General features: G+C 51.7%; 2 protein-coding genes across 4 annotated transcripts in view; both read right to left on the minus strand.

The window, feature by feature from the left end:
- Positions 1-605, minus strand: part of UBTD2 (ubiquitin domain containing 2) — a 38,761-nt gene extending 38,156 nt beyond the window's left edge. The window contains exon 1 of the mRNA XM_037057770.1: positions 439-605. Within this exon, the coding sequence (XP_036913665.1) occupies positions 439-508 (70 nt within the window). The 5' untranslated portion in view covers positions 509-605. The remainder of the gene's footprint in view (positions 1-438) is intronic.
- A 1,873-nt stretch (positions 606-2,478) lies between these two features.
- SH3PXD2B (SH3 and PX domains 2B) overlaps positions 2,479-24,290 on the minus strand; it is a 94,802-nt gene continuing 72,990 nt past the window's right edge. For 2 of the 3 annotated variants that reach the window (XM_037057772.1, XM_037057771.1), the window contains one exon: positions 17,380-23,424. In XM_037057772.1, coding sequence (XP_036913667.1) covers positions 21,868-23,424 — 1,557 coding nt within the window. In that variant the 3' untranslated portion in view covers positions 17,380-21,867. Of the gene's footprint in view, positions 2,490-17,379; positions 23,425-24,290 lie in introns of those variants that run through there. The other variant, XR_005068170.1, reaches the window with a different exon arrangement.

A 24,290-nucleotide genomic window follows, 5' to 3' on the forward strand; every position in this document is an offset into this window, starting at 1 on the left:
GCGGAGAGATGTGGCGGGGCCCACCGGAGGGAATGCATTCGGCTCCCCTCCCCAACCCCCCATCGGTTCGCTTTTCTGCAGCCCCAGCGCCGCCATCCTGCTCCTGAATAATTAAACGAGCTGGGAAGGGAGGGAGGTGGCCAGGGAGGCAGTTTCTCGCCCGAGTTTCCCGGGCCGAGGGGATGCGGTCGCGAGGCCGAGGGGCTGCATCCCCTGTGCACCGAGGACTTTCCTCGAGGGCCGGGGAGAGAAGGGGGCGACCCCGCGGCCTGCAGGGCGGCCGGAAACGGGGCGCGGGGCGTGACGTGGAGGAGGGGATGACAAAGGGGCGCGGGGGCCCCGGCCGCGCTCCCCGCGGGCCCGCAGGGGCCGGGACAGGTGGCCGGGCCTGGCCGGGAACAATGGGGGGGCCGAGGCTGCCCCCTGGCGCTCACCTACCTCCGGTGCCCTCCGAGTTCTCGTTGAGGCTGCCCGAGGAGTCGTGCTGGGCGCCCACACACCCGCCCATGGGGGCCCCCGGCGCCGCGTCCGCCACCTCCGGCTCTCGTCCGGGCCCGCCGCCGCTCGCTCAGCCTCCGCAGGCGCCGCCGCCGAGCTCCGGACAAGCGCGCCGCTCCGCTCCTCTCGCCCGCCGCGGCCCAGCCTCCGCCCCCCTCGCCGCTCCACCCACCGCCTTGGCTCGGCCCCTTCCTCCGCGCCCACTTCTACCTCAGCCCCCGGGCCGCCCGCCCCGCAGGCCAGACCCGCGCCCCGCTCGCCCCTCCGGCTCGGCCCCGCCAGGCCCGGGCTGGCCCATCCCGGGCGGGCCGCAGCGCCCGCCTGGCCCCTTCACGGCCCCGAACACCCGCGTCCCGGCGATCCCCGCGCTCGCGCCGCCCGCCCGCGGCGCCCCATCCGCCCCCAGCGCGGCGGCGCCGCCCTCCGCACCCTTGGCCTGGTCTCGGTCCGGCCCGCCCGGAACCGCCGGGGGGCGGGGCCACGGGGCGCGACGCGCTGATTGGCTGGGAGCGGGCCGCGAGCGGAGGAAGCCGAGAAGGAAGAAAGGCAGGGAGGGGGGGTAGAGGGGAGCTCCCACCCCAAGAGGAGGCAGAGCGGGGCCGGGGTCGGTCAGGGGAAGAGGCAGGAGGAGGAGGCGTGGAGGAGAGAGAAGGGAAGACGCAGAGAAGAAAGGCAAGGGAAGAAGGGAGAGGGAGCAGGAAAGGAAGAACAAAAGTGAGAAAGTGGAAAGGGGCACGATCGAGTTTCTGGCTCCCGCTCCGGAGTCAGCTTTTTCTGGTGGGAGCGAGGCGTGGAAGTCTTGGAAGACCCGCCGGCGGGGACCGGGAGGCTCCCTAAGTAACTGGCAGAAGGGGATCCCGGCTGAAGGTGGAGGTCCCAGCACCTTCTGGACTGTGGAGAGCACCGTCTAGGCTTCCCCTTGCCTGCCCCACCTTCATGCCCCCTAAAATCACTGTGCCCCATTATTAGAAGTAGAGGGGTCACTTGTGGCTGCAGACTGAACTCAGATTAGAGGCGAAGCATCCTGCGTAGGAAGAGATAAGACCTGCCAGTAGTTCGAGGGGCGTGGGTTTGATCGTTTTCATGAAATTGATTACTCAGACACAATGCTACTTCTCCTGCCTTAGGTATCTTAAACGGTCTTTAGACCGTGACGTATACTGGAGTATAAATAAATAAAATACTCTGTTGTTTCTAAACTGGAATTTGGTACATTGACCACACCCGCCGTTCTTGGCAGCTGCTATCCCAATCTAAGCCAAATTGTTAATGGTCCCGTCAGAACTGTGCTTCTTGCGAAGATGCCTTAAAATTTTTACCGTCCTGCTTGGGCCTTTCTAAAGCTTATTTCTACCTAAGAGCTGTTTTTTTAAAACTATATGCTCCATTTTTATATCAGACTTTTTTTTAACATCCTGGGTCAGTTTTTGCCTAGCATTAAAGATATGTAAGAAGGGAAACATCCAAGCAGGAGCCTCGCTGCCGTTTGGAATTTGCATTTAAAATATATTTTCATCCACTGCTGGTGGGGATGTGAATTGGTTCAACCTTTTTGCAAAGCAATTTGGCAATGAGGTTCACGAGCCTTTAAAAATATTCACACCCTTTGACATGGGATCATTTCATATATGGAGGAGGGCGGGGGTTTGGAAATAGTCCAAAATGCAGAAAGATTTTGGTCCTCGTATTCATCGGATAATCAGATAAAACTGAGGGCTCAACCAACAGAACCCTATGCTTAAAGCACAGAAATGTGAGCTAGAAGTCTGCGGTATTAAATGTATTAAATTTGTGGGTGGTCGTGAACGTTCAAAAGAGCCTACATATGGATGTCTTTTCTGAGTCCGCACAGGTTGCGCTGGCATTCAGGCACTATGTCACAGAGCCTTCTAGCTGATCATTCTCGGCTGAGTATTCACGTAGGCAGACAAGACAGCACTTCTCTGAAGGAGAGCTGCATGCTGAAAAATCTTTAACGGGATTGCTTTGTCCTGAATTTCACTCTGGAAATTGCTGAAACCAAGACTTTGTGATGTCTATTAAACAGATGGTAGGCTCCCGAGGGATGAGTGCTTTCTGATGAGCACTGTGGAGCTGGCGCTAGGAAGGGAGCAATCTCGCGGAGATTCTCAGCTGTGGATCGTTCTCCATCCTGCCTTTTTCTCAGAGCAAGGACCCAAGCTCTGCTATCCACTTCTTGGGCTGGACTCTGGCTTCCATCCTGTGCTAGCTATGTGACCTTACGTTTCTGTGTAGCTTGGTTTCTCACCTGTAAAACTGGGCCACAACTCTTCTCTTTACATCTCACTTCACCTAAACTTAATAGGTGAGGCCTAATCTGTTTAACACCTACAGAAGTTGCCTTCTTGGTGTGTGTGTGTGTGTGTGTGCGTGTGTGCGTGTGTGCATGCACTTTACTATATTGTATTGCATCTTTATTGAGATAGAATTCATATTAAAATGTATAATTTGCCCTGGCTGGTGTAGCTCAGTGGATTGAGCGTGCGCCAGTATGGGGTGCGTGAGAAGCAACCACACATTGTTATCTCGCTCCCTCTCTCTAAAATGAATAAATAAAATCTTCTTTTAAAAAAATTAAAAATAGCCCTGGCTGATGCAGCTCAGTGAATTGAGCGCGGGCCTTCGAACCAGAGGATCACGGTTCGATTCCCAGTCAGGGCACATGCCTGGGTTGCAGGCCAGTTCCCGGCAGGGGACACACCAGAGGCAACCGTACATTGATGTTTCTCTCTCTCTCCTCCCTTTCCCCTCTAAAAATAAATAAATAAATAAATAAATAAATAAATAAATAATGTAATTTATGGAAGAACCACCAAACTGTTTTCCACAGCGTCTAGATCACTTTACCTTCCCATGAGCAAAGTATGAGGCTTCTAATTTCTCCATATCCACCTCATTTGCTGCTTTTTGAGTTATTATTATTACTGTTATAGCCATCGTATTGAGTTTGCAATGGTACTTCATTGTGGGGTTGATTTGCATTTCCCTAGTGACTAATGATGTTGAGCATCTTTACATGTGCTTGTTTGGCCTTTTGTATATCTTCTTGGGAGAAATGTCTATTTAAGTCCTTTGGACCTCTCTTTAATTGGCTTTTTTTGTTGTTTTGTGTTGTAAGAGTTCGCTGTAGGTCTTTACAGATGCCCTTTATTAGGCTGAGGAATTTCCATGTTATTCCTATTACTGAGAGTTCTTTCTTTTTTTAACTCAAGAATGGATTTAGATTTCGCCAATGCCTTTTTGCATCAGCGAGATGATCATATGCTTTTCCTTTTTTAGTTTGTTATTATGATGAATTACACTGATGGAGTTTCAAGTCTTAAACCAATCTTGAATTCCTTGGATAAGTCCGACTTGACCGTGATATTTGTCCTTTTTAGCACACGGCTGGATTCAATGTGCTAAAATTTTGTTCAGAAATTTTGCATCCACATTTATGAAGAATTGGTCTGTAGTGTTGTTGTTTCTTTTTCTTTAAAGCTCTTTCTATAGTTTTGGTGTCTGATATCTCAATTTTCTGGAAGTGTAAAGGAACTCCAAAGAATAGAGGATGGAGGAAGCAGCCATGCCCCCAGCGCTGAGTCAGTACTGGTTAGTACTTAAGGAAGAGGTTCCTCTAGGGCTGAGAGCCAGACCTCATAGAAGACAGAGCCCTGGTTTGGTGAACAGGAGAGGGGTTACCGTTGTGACATATCAGCGAAGTGGCTGGAGATCCATCCTGTGAGGTGATGGAGGACGGCTCTTCATAGGAGCCATTAGGCTGTGAAACTGCTATGCAGGGGGATGGCTGGGGAAGCTGGGAATTGGGCGGTGGTGCTGGCTCTTGTGTCTTGCAGGAGTTGGGCCTTGGAGAAGCTGCTGCCACTGTGGGAACCTGGTGCTGCCACATACCCTGAAGTTGCTACATGAGAGAAGCTCTCCGTGCTGCAGAAGCTAGGCAGTGGACAGGCTGCACACCTCCCAGGAGCCTGGCCTCCGAGAAGCTACCCATGCTGTGGAGGCCTACTGAGTGAGCAAATGGGAATTCCTCCAGCAATGTCTCTCCAGTGCCCTCTGCTGTCAAAGTGACACATTGTGCCAACTGGCAAAGGCATAAAATTTAAAGGGCCCATATCCATTTTCACAGAGCAGGCAATGAAGAGTGGGTTTGGATCTGAAGAAGTGCTGGAGTCGGAAAATCATCATTTTTCGACTAGTTTCAGTAGTTTCTATGGACTGAATATTTATGGCCCTGATGTGATACTATTTGGTGGCCTGCTGCCGGAAGGTAATTGGGTCAAGAGAGTGCAGCCTCCATGTTGGAATTAGGGTCCTTAGAAGAGGAAGAGAGCTAGTCCTTTCTCTCTCCATCTCTCTTTCTGTCATGTGAGGATACAAAGAGAAAACAGCTCTTACCAGAACCTGACCACGCTCACAGCCTGACCTCAGACTTCTAGCCTCCAGAGGTATGAGAAATAAAGGTCTGTGATGATATTCTGTTCTAGCAGCCTGATCTAATACAGATATAAAGATTGGTTCAGGCAAAAATCACCAATGGATGTGAACTATATGAAGAAATTTTGATGAGGAGGTGGATGGATATTGGCATTGTCTTTTTTTTTTAATATAATTTATTTTTACAGAGAAGGAGAAAGAGAGGGAGAGAAATATCAGTGCGTGGCTGCCTCTCTTGCACCCCCTACTGGGGAACTGGCCTGCAACTCAGGCATGTGCCCTGACTGGGAATCAAACCTACCACCCTTTGGTTCATAGTCCGTGCACTCAATCCACTGAGCTACACCAGCCAGAGCAGAATCCTTATTAATTAAAAGTGGAAAACAGTAATAACACAAGAAAAATACACAACAGATAAGGAGTAACTGGGAGCGCTTTAAGCCTTAAAAACACGTGACACATTTGTGTATCAGAACTACAGGTGGGTAGAGCTTGATATTTTCGCTTCTTTTAAAAGCAAGCAGTGGCGAACAGAAACCCTTTATACCTCGTATGCTACCTAGCTGAAAGTACATACCTCCTGATAGCGAGACAGAGCCGGACCTGAGTTCTCCGCTCCCCTTACAAATATGTGAGGGATAGGGCTTCAGTTTGTGGTTCCCCACTGCCTCAGAGGACCGCACAGGGAGACTTCTGCACCCACAAGGTTCAGACTGCCTCGTAGAAAAGAGTTCCTTTCCCTCAAGGACCCGTTCTGAGGTTGAGTCTCATTGGCATGGATTATCCCACGTGCCCATTGTTGAGCCAATGGTAGCCAGAAGTCTAAGCTGCCTTGATTGGCCAGGTTCAGGTCACGTGGCTGTTGTTTCCGCCAATGAGTGAAACCCGTCCCATCCAAATTTTGTGGGTTGAAAGGAAGAGAACGGTGGTTCCCCAAAGAAAAAGGAGGGCGATACTACTCAAAGGAAGGAAAGTAGATCACAGGCAGCTGAAACTCACAATGACCGCTATGTACAAAAGTAATAATTTATGTGTGGTTATGTCCGTAACAACAATAATAATGATAGCCGCCGTCAACTGCCTGTTTACTATGTGCTAGCACTGTTCCAATCGCTTTCCATCTATGAACTCATTAAATCCTTGCACCAACCCTGTGAGGCAGACGCTATTATTATCCTCACTTTATAAGTGAGAATGTAGTTCTGCCTAAACTCAAATTAATTACCATGCTACATTGTCTCACATTAAGAAAATGTGTCAGACACATACTATAGTGTTTGTTTGATTTTTTTTTCTTCCCCTCTCACCACTCTAACTGGGTGGGCACATTCACCAGCTCGACACAGAGCAGGATAATGAACACCACCCCCACCCAAGGCTCTACCGCAAACTCAGAAGACAGAAAAGCAATAGATTCCTTGCCTACAGGGGTCCCAGCCTGGTGGGGAGACAGACATGTAAATACAGGATTACTGGGCATCACAGCAACATTCTCTATAAAGAAACTTCCTTTTGTTTCCTTCCACACAAAGAGTTTTTAAAGTCTTATAATTTAGTCTTATGACGGGAGGAGGATCCAAGTGTGGTAGGCGGCTACACAGACATGAACAGGGCAAGGCCCACAGGCCCTCTAGGGCAGGTCACCAGGGTGGACAACTCCTGGTGCCTAGGAATGGGCGAAACTCAGCTGGGACTTCAGCCCCAGGGTGATTTTCCTCCCCTTGTGTACTGCTCACTGGTCGTGTGGTCTAGACTCCCTGACCTTTCCTATGCTGGCCATGGCCATGCAATCTGTTCAGGCACCCCCCTGATCTTTCCTACCTTGGCATGCTGCTAGTCATTCAGGTTAGCCCCGACCCCGCACCCGCCGCTGCCCCCGCCACCCCTTAGAGGGGTGGTGGAGCATAGCCCTTAAGCATTAAAGGCCCCAGCATGATGAGGTTGTGACCCACATGAAATATATCCAGGCCTCAGTTGTTTGAGCACCAGGCCCAGGAAAACTCTCTCCCTCCCCTCCCCTCTCCTCCCCTCTCCCCTCCTCTCTCTTTCTCCTGCTCCATCCTGTACTTCTGAGAATCTCCACAGTTCATCCCCTATGGGGCAACTAGTTTGGGTTGAAAAGAAGGCCAGTGAGTAGAGCTCACTTAGAAAGCTAGCCTCTCCTATTGGGCTTTGCTGTACTTGCCATGGGCAGGAGTGATTACTTAGTTTCTCACACTTTACTTACTTACTCACTTCAGCAAGGGCCTGGGGGCCTGGGGCCAACCCGGAGCAGCCCATTGAAACTATTCCTTCCAAGTCCGTGGTTTTATCCTAAAGGTGCGGGCGAGTTTTATATTCTGCTGCCCAACATGTTTGTGTTTGTTTCAGAATTGACACATGTAAAGCAACTTACTGGTTAAATTGCTTCAGTTTCTACTGCTAACCTCCCTCCCCCCATAACCAATTTTTGGGTTGAAATGAAGTTCCAGAAGCAGCTTTGGGTACCTCTCAATACCGTGCTGCTGTGCACTCCCGAGGAACCAGCCCAGGGGTGAAAGTGCACCCCTGGGTGACTCCACCACTTGCCAAATGCCTTCCAGACAAACACAGAGCGTCCGTACACCCTCCTCTGCATGCTGAGGGTGCTGATGGGGACCGGAGAGGCTGGTGGCACAAAGACTTTCCAGCTGAGAATGTCTGTCTCCTCAGCCCCAGGGCCTGGCACAGTTTAAAGGGATGGTTGCGATTAAACAGGAAAGCAGTGTTTCCTTACCTGGGGATAAAACTTCTCTGCGAGAATGTTTAAATTTTGCTTTTCCATTTGGGGGATATATTTTTGAAAGATGGGTAGACATACAAATGTTCACCTCAACAACTGCAACAACTGTGTTCTGTTAGCAGGTTGAACTGGAGTCCCAGGCTAGTACTTCCGGCATCATGGGCTAATGAGAAAAGAACAACCTTGGACTTGACACATGGTATGGACCGAATGCTTGTGTCCCTTCAAAACTCCTATGTTGAAATCCAATCCCCAAGGTGATATTTGGAGGCAAGGCCTTTAGGGGTGATTAGGTCATGAGGGTGGGGCCCTCACGAAAGAGGATAGTGCCCTTATAAGAAGAGGCCAGATTAAAAAGAAAAAGAAAAGATCCAGAGAACCAATTTGCTCTCTTTCCACCATATGCGGACACAACAAGAAGTGGACGGTTGGCAATCCAGAGGAGGGCTCTCCCCAGAACCCAACCACGCTGGCACTCTGGTCTCAGACTTCCACCATCCCGAACTGTGGGAAATCAATGTTTGTTGTGTGCAAGCCACTCAGTCCATGGTACTTTGTTACAGCAGCCTGAGCAGACTAAGACAATGTGTGTCAGTGATGCATTTGCACCATGTGAGGGCTGAAAGCAGCACACTGTGTGGCTTTAACAAAGGAGCCAAGGATAGATGGAGGGGAAAGCAGAATATTTTCAATAAATGACGCCGGGAAAACTGGACAGCCAGGTGCAAACCAATGAAACTGGACCACTATTTTACGCTACTCACAAAAATTAATTCAGAATGCGTTAAAGATCTGAATGTAAGACCTGAAACCTTAAAACTCCCAGCAGAAAAACATAGGCAGCAAACTTCATGACATCAGCCTTGGCAATGATTTTTTTGGTATTTGGCCAAAGCAAAGGTGAAAAAAAAAAACCTAACAAACAAACAAGGAGGACTATGTTAAAACCAAAACACTTGTCCACAGCATAGAAAAAAATCAATAAAATGAAACACAACTGATCAAATGAGAGAAAATATTTCCAAATCACATATCTAGTAAGAAGTTAATATCCAGCCCTGGCTGGTGTAGCTCAGTGGATTGAGCGCGGGCCTGCGAACCACATGATCGCGGTTCGATTCCCAGTCAGGGCACATGCCTGGGTTGCAGGCCAGTTCCCGGCCCCTGGCAGGGGACACACAAGAGGCAACCATACATTGATATTTCTCTCTCTCTCTCTCTCTCCTTCCCTTCCACTCTAAGATAAATAAATAAAATCTTTTAAAAAAAAAAGAAGTTAATATCCAAAAAGTATAGAGAATTCATATAACTCAAGAGTAAAAAAGCACACAGTCTGATTTAAAAGTGTGCAGAAGATACGAATAGATATTTTTTCACAAAAAAGACATACCGATGGCCAACAGGCGCATGAAAAGGTACTCAGCACCAATGATCAGGGAAACATAAATCAAAACCATAATGAGGTGTCGCTTCACACCTGTTAGGATGGCTGTGCATAAAAAAGACAAGAGACGGGTGTGGGGAGGATGGGGAGGGGAGGGGAGCATCGTGCCCTGTCGGTGAGAATGTGAACTGGGGCAGCCACAGCGGAAAATGATACGGAGTTTTCTCAAAAAATTGAACATGGAATTACATACCCAGCAGTTCTATTCCTGGAATTTATACCCCCAAGAATTGAAATCAGGGACTCGATATTTGTGCACTCACGTTTCCATCCCTATTCACAAGAGCAGAAAGGTGGAAGCAACCCAAGTGTCCACCGACGGATAAGAAAATAAAATATGGGGACTTCCGCCAAGATGGAGGCATAGGTGGAAACACTGTGCCTTCTCCCACAACCAAGTTTGAATACAACAAAGGTTTGGAGAAACAAAGACACAACCAAAGGACAGAAAATTGAATTATACGGAAGTCCGACTACATCTAACCGTTCAACGGGGACGGTAAGAGGGGCGGAGCCAGCAGCGAGCAGGGTCGGGCAGGACAGGGCCCTCGACCCAGGCGCGCAGGCAGACGGGAACCAGTTGGGGTGCGGGGCAGACCGCGGGCGCATATTCGCGCACAGTGAGACAGACCACGCAGGCCCCAGGGGGCGAGGGCTGACGGCGGTGGCACACTCGCGTGCAGTGGAACGAAACGCGTGGGCCAGGTGATGGTGGTGGCTTCGGCGCGGGGGCCGCGGTGGCCACGGTGGCAGCGGTGGCAGGCGGCAGACGGGGAGCCATTGTCCCTCTTTGACCCCGCCCCCACATACAACGTCACAACCCAGCGACTTAGTTGCCCTGTTCTAGTGAACACTTTAGGGCTCTGATCCTGCTATGGAACAGGCACGAACAGCCCAAAAGATGGCGCAAGAAGAACTCAAAGTCCCAGAGCCAATAACTCTAAGCGACCGAGAAATTGCCAGCCTCTCAGAAGCACAATTCAAGACACTATTTATCAGGATGCTCACAGAACTGGTAGATTATAGTCACAAATTAGAGGAACATAGTCACAAATTAGAGGAACATATGAAGGCTAAACTAATTGAAATGAAGGGAGATGCACAGGAAACCAATAGTGATGGAAAGGAAACTGGGACTCAAATCAATGGAATGGACCAGAAGGAAGAACAAAACATCCCACCAGAAAGGAATGAAGAAATGAGAATTCAAAAAAATGAGGAGAGGCTTAGGAACCTCCAGGACATCTTTAAACGTTCCAACATCCGAATTATAGGGGTACCAGAAGGGGGAAAGAAACAGCCACGAGTGGAAAACTTATTTGAACAAATAATAAAGGAGAACTTCCCCAGTCTGGCAAAGGAAATAGACTTCCAGGAAATCCAGGAAGCTCAGAGAGTGCCAAAGAAGTTGGACCCAAGAAGGAACACACCAAGGCACATCATAATTACATTAGCCAAGACCAAAATGAAGGAGAGAATCCTAGAAGCAGCAAGGGATAAGGGGACAGTCACCTACAAAGGAGTACCCATCAGACTGTCAGCGGATTTCTCAAAAGAGACCTTACAGGCAAGAAGGGGCTGGAAAGAAGTATTCCAAGTCATGAAATCCAAAGACCTACAGCCAAGATTGCTTTATCCAGCAAAGCTTTCATTTAGAATGGAAGGACAGATAAAGTGCTTCTCAGATAAGGTCAAGTTCAAGGAGTTCATCATCACCAAGCCCTTATTATATGAAATGCTAAAGGGACTTATATAAGAAAAAGAAGATGAAAAATATTAACAGTGAAAGGACAGCAAACACACAGTTATTAACAACCACACCTAAAACAAAAGCAAACCAAGAGGACAGCTAGATCAGGAGTGGAACCATAGAAATGAAGAACACATGGAGGGTTAGAAACAGGGGGGTGGGAGGGGGAGAAGGGGGGAGAAGGCACAGAAAATAGCATAGATGGTAGGCAGAAAATAGATAAGGGGGAGGGCGAGAATAGTGGGGGAAATATAGAATCCAAAGAACTTGAGACACGTGGTTATAAACTAAGGGGGGGAGAATGGTGGGGGAGGGAGTGTGCGGGTGGAGGGGATTGAAGGGGGGGAATAGAACAACTGTAATGATATAATCAATAAAATGTATTAAAAAAAAGAAAATAAAATATGGCATAAATATACAGTGGAATATTATTCAGCCTTAAAAAAGGAAGGCTAGTCTGGCACACACTACAAAATGTCTTGAAGACGTCAAGGGCAGTGAGTCAGCCACCAAAGAACAAATACTGTACGACTCCACTTACATAAGGTGCCTAGAGGAGTGAGACTTAGACAGAAGGTAGCTTGGTGGTCACTGGGGGCTGGGGGAGGGGAGAATGAGGGATCGTTTAAAGAGTGCAGAGTCACGGCTGCGGAATATGCAAAGTTTCTAGACATGGACGGTGTTCAGCAAGTCCATCCTCACAGCAGCCAAGACAGGACCTGGTTTGCAGGTCTCCTCCAGGGCCGCCCTGAAGCCACCGCTTATTCCCAAAGGGGCACCAGTGCTGTACCAGGCATCCCGATCCTTCTACGGGGGATTTCCAGGGGACCCTCCAAGGGAACATTCTTCTGGGCCTGAGATAAACACAAGGAGAAAAATCGGCCAATCTGCAGTTCTTTTAAACTGAGGACCAAGCTGGCCTGGTTTACTCTGCTGAACATACTCGGACATGCCATCCGAGTCAGGGTCCTTGAGAAGCATCGTGGGGCCCAAACCCAAACGAATGCTGTGACATTCTGAATAACAGTTAAATTCTAGGAGCTATGATGGCGTTTTCCAAAGTATGTTCTCTGGAATGTTCATGAACATTATATGAAAAAAAACCCAACAACCCTGTTGTCAAATACGGCTTGGGGACGCTGGATAAAAGCAGGGCAAACAGCTTCTTCCCTGCAGAATTCTCAGCGCCTCTGCCGTGCGCTGGGCGACAGGGGCCCCCAAGGGGGGGAGGCTTGGATGACACTCACACAGCGTCTGCCAAGGGGACTTGACCACACAGTGCTTTGTCACGATCATGTGAGGGACTGATATTCTGTAACCACACTTTGGAAAAACTTTCAGTGGGAACAAAGTAATAAACTAGGAGATACACCAGGCCAGGGGCTTGGCAAACGATGGATCTGGATTGCCTTTGGGCCTGACCCATCCAGCTGCTTGTTTTTGTACAGAGCTGAGAATGGGTTTGCTGTGCTCAACGGTTACATTTTAAATAGTTGTGCAAGTCCCTGCATGACCTTCTGGGTTTGCCTCTTGGCTCCCAAGGCCCAAAATATTTAGTATCTGACTCTTTAAGAAGTTTGCCAACTCCTGCATTAGGCAATGAAAATATTTGAAGGCCATAAATTCTGTGGGTGAGGCATACATTATTTTTATTCATCTTCCCAACTCTGTTGGAAGGACTTTCTTGTCCCCATTTTACAGGAGAGGATGCTAAGTATCACTGAGGTAAAGTGTCGTCAGAGCCGGAACTGAAGCCCAGCTCTGTCTAAGCCCGAAGTCCATTAATTGGTCCGTTGTCAAGTGGGGTTCCTGCATCCCAGGGCCCAGATAAGACTTGTCACTGAAGCACAGGGAGAAATTAGATCTTTTAATTATAAATTCTTTAGTGTACCCTTTAGATCATTTTAATTTTGTGTATATATACAAGGTCCAGCAGAAGTAATGCCGTTGAGTACAGTTGGTAGGGTACTTGAATGTCTCACAGGAGATGGACAGCATTTTGAACCTTTCACCTAAGATGTCATGTGGTGTCCTTGAGTGTGCTATTGTTATGTTGAAGAATTATATGCTTATGATTTGGTAATAAAAGATTTTGTAATAAAAAAGAAGTGTTGTTTGTGCCAGACCCTGTATTTTATTATGATAAATCAGCTAAAATTAACCTAATCAGCAGCCTATAGACATTTTTTTTTTAGATTTTATTTAATTTTAGAGAGAGGTAGGGAAAGAGAAAGAGAGGAAGAGAAACATCAATGTGTGGTTGCCTCTTGAGCGCTCCCTACCGAGGACCTGGCCCACAACCCAGACATGTGCCCTCACTGGGAATCCAACCAGCAACCCTCCGATTCACAGGCTGGTGGTCAGTCCACTGAGCCACACCAGCCAGGGCCCAAAAGACAGTTTTTTTTTTGTTGTTGTTTTTTTAAAGGTTTTATTTATTTATTTATCTTTAGAGGGGAAGGAGAGCGGGAGAGAAACATCAATGTATGGTTGCCTTTCGTGCGTCGCCTGCTGGGAACTGGCCTGCAACCCAGGCATGTGCCCTGACTGGGAATCGAACCGTGATCCTCTGGTTCGCAGGCCTATGCTCAATCCACTGAGCTACACCAGCCAGGGCAGAGACAGCTTTTCAGAAGCCTACAAATTGCTCCCTTTTCTCCTCACCTGAGTTCAAAACTGAGAGAGGAAGAGAGGGATCTGGTAAATGGAGAACAAGATGTCACCTTTATCCTCGAGACAGCTACGGCTGCGTCCGGCTTAGGTGAGGTGGGCTGCAGTCATGGGTTTCCTGAGCCTACATCCCAGAATCAGACATACTGACCCAGACCCAGGCTCCCCTGAAGAGCACAGGACTCCTTTGGGGGCACCTTTTACAGTGAAGCCTCCCCAATTAGGGGCTGAGTGGGAGGTGTGCCCCTGAGGACACTGGACGCCCCCCACACGGAGGAGATGGAGGGGCTGAGCTCTGCATGCCCCATGCCTGAGTCCTTCTCCCCTTAATATCAGTCATTGAGACAACTTCCTCTTCTCCCCCAGGGAGACAGGGAGGGCCGGAGCGTAGGGCTAATGGAGCTCTCTTCACATGGACGGGAGCCCAGGCATGCTGTGTAAACATCTCCCCCCTAACAATCTTGGACATGATATATTCACTTAGTAAACCTAAAAATGGTATTGATAGCATACAATAACAAATGTCTGAAGACCACTTTTTTTCCCCCTAAATTATTTATTTACTTTTTAGAGAGAGGAAAAGGAAGAGAGAACGGGAGAGAAACATTGCCTCTTGCATGCCCCCAGCTGGAGACCTGGCCTGCAACCCAGGCATGTGCCCTGACTGGGAATCGAACCAGTGACCTTTTGGTTCACAGGCCAGTGCTCAATCCAGTGAGCCACACCAGCCAGGGCTGAAGACCACTCTTTTATACAGTATTGTACAAGTGTGTGGCCAAGTCTCATCACTTGAAAGGAATTAGAAAACATAACTTATTGTAGGGCCTGGGCTTCCTGGGTCCTTGAGAGATGAACCTGGGCTTTATTAATTTGAACTTGAATGCTCTGAACAGCACCAGGAATTGACAGGTTTCTCTCTGAAGGAAAACTTATTTGTGAGGAAGGAAGCAAATTTTCTTTCCTGGCATAATCTCTGAATGGTTTCCTACCTGTGGCTGTCTCACAGCGGGGAAGTCCATTCAGATTTGGACGCGTTAGACCAATGGCAAACGGGAAACTTCCAAGTTCACGTGTAGCCCTCCAAGCACAGAAGTACCGTGTGCTCTGATACCGCCGACATTAGCACGGAAGACTGGGTGGCACTGAGCGGGGACTTACAACTGGAATTAGGGTCAGGGGCCAGCTAAGGGTGTGTTCAAAGAGAATTCAAGGTAGGCCTGAAATGTAGGATTTGACATTTTCCAGGTTTATTCTTTTCCGCGTGAAGCAGTGCTTCTGCTGGATGCTCTGTGAAGTGCGCATGCTCTGGTCAAGTACGTCTGGACCAAATCTAAACTCCTTCTCATTCTCACTGCACACTATTATACAATACGCTTCGGGAAGTCCTGCCTTGAAGACACTGTTTATATCCCCCAGGATTTATTGAACTAACGTGTCCCCTGAACACTAATTTCGAAATATTTATTGATGTTTGTCCTGGAAAACACACTTTGGAAAATGGTGAATGAAAATTATAGATTTGGGAGTCTCCAGATCTTTCCATGTAAGGGGCTTTGGAGTTAGAAACCCAGGTCCATCCCCAGATTAGCTGTGACCATGGGTAAACTTAGTCTCTCGGACTATTAATTTCCATCCACTAAATGGGTATAATTTCTACCTAGAACTGTAGCAAAGATTAAATAGATACCTACAAGGTTTCCAGCCGATAGCGTGTACTCAATAAAAGTTAGCCCTTTTCCTTAGGTATGGACTCAGGTTTTAGAAAGAGGAAGTATTTCTGGAGGATGATCTTGAACCCAGGAAGTAATTACACCAGGCTGAGATCTGTACGTGATTAGCATTTGGAAGGGGGCACAATATCAGGGAAAAGAGCTTGCGCAGGACCAGACATGGCACCAACTCTGGCAGACTTCCCACTGCCTTCATATGTAAAATGCAGACATCAAATTCACGGAGAATTTTTAGGATGAAATAGTGTATGGAGCATGGCCCACAGTAAATGCTCAGAAAATTTATGGTGACACAGACAGTAATAGGCACAGAGCATTGTTTTTTGAACACTTTAAGAGTACGCCAGGCAAAGTGTTAGGTTGAGTCTGGCCATTTCTCGGAAGTGGAACACGCACACTATTTCCTCATAATGGTTTTTTTAAAATTAATTTATTTATCTTTAGAAGGGAAAGGGAAGGAGAAAGGGAGAGAAATATCAATGTATGGTTGCCTCCTGTGCATTCCTTGCTGGGAACTGGCCCACAACCCAGGCATGTGCCCTGACGGGGAATCGAACCACGATCCTCTGGTTCACAGGCCCACACTCAATGCACTGAGCTACACCAGCCAGGGCACAATGGACTTTTTTTTTTTATATTTTATTTATTTATCTTTAGAGGGGAAGGAGAGAGGGAGAGAAACATCAATGTATGGTTGCCTTTCGTGCATCCCCTGCTGGGAGTTGGCCTGTAGGGAACCGGCCTGCAACCCAGGCATGTGCCCTGACTGGGAATCGAACCGCGATCCTCTGGTTCGCAGGCCTGCGCTCAATCCACTGAGCTACACCAGCCAGGGCCACAATGGACTTTTTTAAGGGTGCAGATGTCTGCTGATTTCGACTTTCAGGGGGGTGCAGCCCAGGAAGAACACCTGACAGCTCCCTGCCTAATTCTCATGGTCACTAAAGTTTGGGGACTGCTGCCTGGGCACCATGGGTAGCAGGAATGTGAGGACCAGATGGACACTGGGCTGGAAGAGGCATGGACATTCAAGACCCTGGGCTCGGAAAAGAGTGGCCTCATGACATGAGTCTCAGACCCACAAGTTCACCGTGACCCTTTAGAGGAGGGTGTTGGCCGGTGTGTGAATGGGAGCTGGCTGGTGTTCGGTGTGGCATTCCTGGGGCGGTGTAACGGGAGTGATGGGGGCTGGTTCCAGGCCTGCAGGAAAGGGATGGGAGAGAGCCCCTAAGAGCAGGCCAGTTCTGGTTCCTGGCCACGTCCAGTTCCCATCCCTTCCCGTCCCATGAGGCCTGTCCCCTCTGCACTCACCAGGGAAGCCCAGGCCACTGGCTCAGGTCATCTTATGGCTAAGCATTCTCGGTTTGGAAGAATTGGGAGAAAATGTTCCCAAGGCGACCTGACCCACATGATTTTGCCTTCTCATGGGGACAGATACAATACAATGTACGAAACACCAGTACCTCTAAGCCAGGTCTGCCAGAGTGCACTGCCTTCCTTCCTGTCTCCTCCAAGGGGGATGAACAGTGTATTTAAATCCCCCTTGGCACTTCTTCCATTGTGGGGCTCTGCTGGTCTTCTTCTCTCCCTAGAGGGTGGGTGGCGGTGTCATTTTGTTTGAAGACTCACCTGGGACACAGAAGGCTCCACGTTGGGGTTGGTTTTGTCTTAGCTCTGCCCTTGGGGAAGTAATAAGAGGACCCGCAATGGCCTCCACCTCTGGGCAGTGGAGGGCTTGGGCGGTCCCTGCGGAGCCCCGCCCTCCAGCACGCGCCTGCCTGTCCTTAGACACCAGGGACCCACTTAAGACTCCCGGGCCATGTGAGTTTAGGCGGAGCTGAGAACATGTGGGAGACGCCCAGCTTTCCCTTGGTTTCTGGACCCTGTAGTTAAGAGAAGCGAGATGCACTAAGGCCAGAGGAGAGAGGTCACTCCCATTTCTGGGCAATGACCAAATATGAAAGCTCCCATAGGCCTCTGTTCTCTGATCTCAAAAACTCCAGGCCAAGATGCTAGGGCACCAAGCCATGCGTCCTTCCTTCAGCCAAATCAAGTTCACAGACACCGCATTTTCGCAATGGGGCTTGAAACCAGTCAAGCATGTTTTTATTTAAAAAAAAAAAAAAAGAAAGGAAAAGTCTAATGGTAAGTATATAGTCTATACATGCTACAGCTAATTGTTCATCACCCCTCCCCCTCACATTATAGATCCTCATGGATTTTTTTGTGTGTTCAAAGGAAACGAAAACCACCACTGGAATCTGCCTGTTTGCTGAGGGCAGAGGGAGCGTTGAGCATCCAGGGGTCTCCCGCTTCACCCTGCGAGCTGACGCACGGTGGTGGGCTGATGCCGCTGGGGCCCACCGTTCCTGGAGGGATGCAAGCGATGACCCACTCACTCGGGGGCTCGTGGCCATTGCTCCTCACCACCCCTGGGAGAGTAAAAGGGGCGCTGCTGACCATCAGAGGCCACACATGGGGGCCACATGTGGGCGCCTTCGGGGTCCTGGAATTGCTCGCCACTGCAACGAGCCTGGTGGGCACCTCCTCATGGGTGTCTACAGAAGAGCCGAAAGAGAAGGCTGCTGGCCATGGCCCTGGGTTTGGCTTCTCCAGGGAAGCAGAGACTGAGTCCCCGTTTCCCCGCCTGGAGCTGGGAAGACCTCCTTCGGAGTGAAGGGCAGACATGGGAGGGGGGGGATGCTGCAGCATGGTGAGCGGCTCAGTGACCCGCAGGGTAGCACCAGAAACCGGACGTCACCCCACTGAGTGGACGGTCACGCCCGTGGGAAAGGTCCTCAGCAGCTGGGGAGCCTCCTGGTTTTAGCTCCGCCGAGTCAGAACCTTAGCCAAGTTCAAAGCCATTCCTCTAGGCTGAGGGAGGGCACCCTGCACCCTCAGGCCTCGGCGTGAGCCAGGCGCCACCCATCCAGGCCAGTCTGACATGAGGGAATCCATGGCGTGGCTGCTGGCAGCAAAAACCCTGAATGATGAGCCTGGACAACCGAGGGGGACAAGACTGCCGTGCGTGGCTAAGGCTGTGGTGTGCCCACAGTCACAGTTCAAAGAGAAGGGCGAGGCCTCCCAGGGGCAGGCAGACCCGGCACTTAGAGACTCAGCACAGGGAAAGGCTGGGAGGCAGGCCACAGACCTTCACCTTCTTGCTGGTCCAGGGGCCAGCTGTTGGAGGACCGGAGCAAATCCTTCTTCCTACCGCTGCGTGCTGGCATCGGTACAGGCTGAATACTAGGCTGGTCTGTCCCTCAGGTCCTTCCAAACCTTGGGGAGATTCCACACCTGCCCTTGAATGTGGCAGGTTTGTTTTCCTCTGTTCCACCTGGTGACGCAATCCCAGAAAAGTTTTCAGGCCTAGAATGTAGCCTAAGAAATCGATGATATGACAAGGCCTGTGGTGGTGGCTCCCAGTGTCAACTGGAAGGCTGGCCTGGGCCCTCGTGATTCCCCCAAAGGGACAGCAGCCCAAGCGGTTTCAGCTGGAGCCCAGCTGTCCCCAGGTCCCAACCTGGGACAAGGACCTAACCCCCCACAATGGCAAAGAACGTCCGAGTGACAATTTGAGCAAAGGCCTGTTTCAACCAGTGGAGGCCCTTAAAACTCATATTCTTCCAAAGATCTGGGGGCATCACAGCTGCGGTTTTACTTTAAGACGTAAGGTAAGATACAGGAAGTCAGCAGGGAGGAGGAAAGCAGAGAATCCTGCCTGCGCCTGCCGTTTAGACACTGACAGGTTGGATCCTGGGGTGGGGGGAGGGGAAACTCAAAGTCAGAGGAGGGCCACCTGCCTCCCTGGAGGCCCGGAGTACGTTTCACTGCTGGTGGCAGAGGACGTCTCGGACATTGGGTTGGGGACAATAGCTCAGTCACTGCCACTATTCAGATGAAGCCTCATCTGAATAGGAATGGGAACTGCCCCAGGAATGGGGCCTCATCACCTGGGCCTGTTTTCTCACTACAGATCGGGGCTGACCGCACACCCCTCACAGGGCTGAGTTAAAGCAGGGACCCACCAGAGCCTGGCATAGGGGGTTATTCCTACGGCCCAGGCCATTTCCATGGCCGTAAGTCCAAGCCAGTTTTGCACCTGCTCCGTCAATTGTTCACAAAGAATGGCCACAATCTGGGATAGTGTAACCCTACGTCCAAGGCAAGACCCGCCCCCACCCCAACTTCCAGGTGCCTGGGGGAAGTGCCCACCGCTGTGGCAGAGAAGTTCAAGAGAGGAGTGCTCGGGACGGAAAGTATCCTGAGGAAGAACAGAGAATGTGGCTTCTGTACCTTCACTTCCCGTCAGAATAATAATAATAACAACAACAACAACAACAATAATAATAACAACAATAATAATAAAGGCAAGTTCTTTCATTTGCAGAAAAACGTTCTGGCCAGAGAAAGAAAGAACCAGCCCATTCCCACCCAGCTGACTCCCAGGAGGAGGGAATGAGGTCAAAGTCAAACCCCTTCGGTGGAATCAGCAAACAGAACCACGGCTCTCCTTCCAGCCAGGCAGGCAGTCGCACGCAGCCTGGCCCACCCGGCGCCTAGCACGGGGCGGGCGCTCACCAAATTCTTGGAAAGGTCAATGAAAACACAAAGTGAGTCAGAAGAAAAAAAACCCCACAAACTTAGAGCTTTGTCTTTTGAAATGTATGAGTCAAACCGTGCCTCACAGCTTCATAAAACCAGTTTAAACCGAAGTGGATTCCTCAGGAAAACACGCGACAGGGCCTCCTCCTAAGCAAGGGGACCGTGAAGAGGTGGGTGGCCCTGCTCCCCTCCCATGAACGGTTCTGGGCACAGGGCCAAGGGGCGAGTGGGCACAGCGAGGAGCACCTCAGGGCTCTGCCCCAAGATTCTCGGGGACGGGACCCACAGACCCACTGAAGGACAAGGACAGGACTGTATAGGTCCAAGGAAGCTCCTTCTCCTGCAGACACGTCCAGCATCCACATGGTAGGGTGGGGGGAGGGGAGAAGACCACCCCCAGGAAAGCCGGCTTTGTGGTTCCAGAAGCATTGCAGCCAAGGGAGTCTCTGAACGGGGGACTCCGGGGCAGGACAGGGCGGGAGGGGAGGGGCGCTGCCCTCTCACCCCCAGGCAGCCTGGTCCTCCTGCAGAAGCTCCCTGTGGGGAGCTGGCAACCCAGGGGCCTGGTTCTGTATGTGACCACGACTCTAGGTGAACTGCACCCTCGAAATGGGCAGGAGGGTTGCCCTGGGTTCCTCCCAGTGAGACAGAGAAGGAGAATGCCAGGGGGGAAAGAAAACTGTGAAAACCAGAGCGTAGCAGCAGCAGAGTGTAACAGGAGGCATCTGCCTGGCCCTTGGGTCCCTGTCACCTGAGGGGACCACTGCTTGCTACGCTCAGCTCAACGGGAGAACTATCATCTGGTCCTAGAGCCACCAGGGCCCCTCAAGGCAGGCACTAGGGACCACCTCAGCTCCCTCAGTGCCCTGCGCTCTCTCCCTCCAGGATACCAGCGTGGGAGCAAAGCACAGGGCTCTGACTCCCACACTTCTCCCTCCCCGTGCCTGGTCAGCCTGTTCCACGGTGAAGGGCACAGGCTTGGAGGTCAGGCTGGCCTGGATTTAAACCCTCTCCCCTTCTCCCCCTAGCTAGTGTGCCCAGGGCACCCTGAACCCCAGGTTCCTCCTCTAAGGAAGGAGTGTGCTCTCAAAAGAGAGGGATCAGTGTGAATGCAAAGTGCCGTGCAAGGAGTTTGCCACTGACTAGCTACTCGGCGGAAAGGCGGGGGGGGGGGGGGGGGGGGCACTTGACAGGAGCATGGCTTGGGAATGGTCCCCCTTTCAAACAAACACTGAGATTCTTGCTCCCAGTAGACAGAGTGACATGCCCCAGGGTGGGGCAAAGATGGCTGGAATGAGGCAGTACAGCAGGCTCCAGGCTGGACATACCCCTTCTGGACCCAGCGGGCTCCGGAGACAGAAGACGGGAGGCAGGATGGGCCGCATCTGGTCAAACCTGAGAGCCCCAGGGGCCTGAGGGCTTGGAGAGGAGGACACCGCTTTTGGGACCGGCCACAGACCCCACTTCTATGGGGTGAAGTCCTTTTTGGGCGCCATTTTGGAAGCTGGGTGGACAGAAAGGCACCAGGCTTTTCAGCACGTGGAGGAGTTGGTGTAAGCTGTCACAGACTGCCGGGGACTGCCCCCTCCTTCGCTGGGTCCAAGCAATGGGAAACCCTTGGTGTGGTTTCTCCAGATGAGGGGGTTCTGGTCCTGGAGGCCTTGGAGAGTCACGGTGGCGCTGCTGGGCGGGCAGGGAAGGTTGGTGGCAATGCCACTGGCCTTAAGGCAGGGACTGTGAGTGGAGAGAGAGCAAGTGCGTGGCCTCTGAGCCCCCAGGGGCTGCCCTGGTGGGAGGGCCGACTCTACCCATAGGAGGGAAGAAACCACAGTTCTCCAGAGCCTTCTTTCCTCCGGGGCTGCGTGGAGAATGATAAATTAAGAGGCGAATTAAATAGGTGGGCAAAACCAGCAGGGACACACAGGCCCTCCCGACGGTGGGGAGGAGGAGGCGGCTAGGGCTTCTTTCTGAGATAGTTGGAAGGAATCCATCCTTCCCAGGAGGGCGCCCCGCTGAGGACATGGCAGAACCACCAACCGCTGCTGTTCTTCTCTCGGACCTCGAACACTGTCCCCTCCTGGAAGCTGCTCGTGTCTTCATCGCCTTCGAAGTTGGCCACGGCCACATACAAGTCCTTCGGGCTGTCGGCACTGGGGAGGGGGACTGTGGCCACCCTCTCCCTGTTTTCTCCCATCTTGCCCACCATCCTTGGCCCCGGCCCCGGCCCCGGCCCCAGCCCGCCTTTGCCTGGATTGTCGTCTTGGCCCCCTGAGGAGTTGGCAAGGAAAGGTTTGGCTTTTGGAGGCACCAGCAGGGCGCGGCCTGGGGCAGGAGCTGCCCGGCCTTCGCCGGCCTCCCGCTGTGGCCCTCCAGCCTCTGGGAGCGGCCTGGGTGAGGAGGTTTTCTTGGGGGGCGGTGGTCTGCGGGGCGGGATCATGGGTCTCTGCTGGGGAGTCTCTTGGAGAGGTGCGGGCACGTTCTTAGGCACAGGATCCGTGGCCTTGGCTGGCCTCGGAGGGGCCCTGCAGGGTGTCTCCTTTGGGCTGAGCCCACCCTGCTTGCCTGTCCAGTCCTCTGCACGGCCAGGCCCCTCCCCGGGGAGGAAGCTGCGGCTGACGGGCGGGTCTTGGCCCCCAGCGGCCTGGTGGCTGCTCTCTCCATCGAACAAGGGCCTGTCTTGGGACTTGGCAGGCCTGAGCTTGCTCCTGAGGTTGCAGATGTCCACTTGGTCTTCGCCCTGAGGTGGCTCTGTCCTGGGGGAAGAAGCTGGCTTTGGCCTAACCTGAGGTTTGGACTTGAAGAAGGGATTCTGGGGAATGGCTTCTGGTCTCTCCTCCGGGGGGTCAGCTTTGGATTTGGAGATGGGCCGGAGGATGGGCTTCTTCACTTCCTTGGCCAATACTTTGTGGCCACATTCCAGCCCCATCTCGTTTTTCAGCTGGAACAACTTGCTTTTGTCGGGTCTGGGCTCCGGCCTCCTGCCGCCGTCCCGGGCTGGGGGGTTGTGTTTGGCCGGGATCATGGGCAGCATGGTGCCAGGGGGCTTGGGCGAGGAGCCCCGGAGCTGCTCCGTCCTCTGCCGCTCCCGTTCCTGCAGCTCCCCTTCGGACTTGATGATGGATTCTTTCCGGGGAGGCAGGCTGGGCTTCTCCTCCAGGTCGCGGTCCGAGATCTCCTCGTAGCCCGCACACAACACGTCTGAAGACCCCTTTCTCAGGCCCTCCTTACCCGCTTTCCAGTCTTTGGACCATGGTATCCCAGGGTCCGCGGCACCGAGCGGGGCATCGGGCAGGGGCCGAGAGGGGCCACTGGCCTCACTGCCCGTGTTGCTCTCCATTGCTGCTGTATCCCCCAGCCGGAGCTGGGTCACCTCGCTGGGCAAGGGAGCCAGGAAGTTGGGTCTCGAGGCATTGCTGGTCTTCTTATACTTGTCAATGAAGGTTGCCGGGGCCCATCCTTCCTTGTCTTCGATCTGAATGTACCACCAGCCACTCAAGTTCTTCTCGATCACCTGGACGGAAGGACAGAGGAAAGTACTGAGCAGGTTAGGGCTCCAGAGCCAGAGGACCAGGATGCTGGACGAGACCCACATGCAGCTGGACCTCCAGAAGTGGGGCTCTGCACTCAGCAGGCTCCCAGACCACATGTCTGGTGGACTGTCTCCAGAGACCACCACGTACCAGGAATACCTCACACACAGGAGAAGCTTCTTGTCTAACTTTGGAGTTCCCCAGAAGTGGTCTCGAACACCTGGACTTGCAGATAAGTGGTCCGTGTGAGAGATGACTGCAGGAAGTCACAAGTGAGGGGACAGGGAGTGCGAGAGCCGATTGTGAGCGGGTTATGGCTCTGGGCCACTGGGGCTTAATCCACTAGGGGTCCTCCGAGAGGCCATGCAGAATCAGACTGTCCCACTGGGGGTGGGGACATTTACCCCTGGACTCATAGTTCTGCCCACCCCCGAAGGGATTAATCCCGCTGCTTTCTGGATAGTGTCCACAGGCTACAGAGGAGGAGGGAAGCTGTCAGCTGCAGAGACCTGTATGCAGCTGCAGGTCAGACACTCAGGATGCAGTGCGGGCCACTAGCAGTGTCCGCTACGGTTCTAAAGACGTGCTGATGAAACCCGTATGCAGCCCAAACTAGCCCTGGTGGCTGCTCCTTTGGCTGCACATGGAATAAAGGGGTTGGCTGGTGTTTGCAGGCCTTGCTGGATGAGAAATGTGTACCCTTAAACGTGGGAACCCCACTCAGCTCACGTTTACATTCAGGGGAACGGATATGGAAGGAGGTGAAGCAAATGTCCACCTCCTCTCCTTCTCCCTCTGGGATACACACCCACTGAATGGAACAGTGGGTGGAACCACCCAGGATTTG

This window comes from Sturnira hondurensis, unplaced genomic scaffold, assembly GCF_014824575.4.
Source record: "Sturnira hondurensis isolate 20B ecotype Veracruz unplaced genomic scaffold, ASM1482457v3 Scaffold0009733, whole genome shotgun sequence".
Classification (NCBI taxonomy): domain Eukaryota; kingdom Metazoa; phylum Chordata; class Mammalia; order Chiroptera; family Phyllostomidae; genus Sturnira; species Sturnira hondurensis.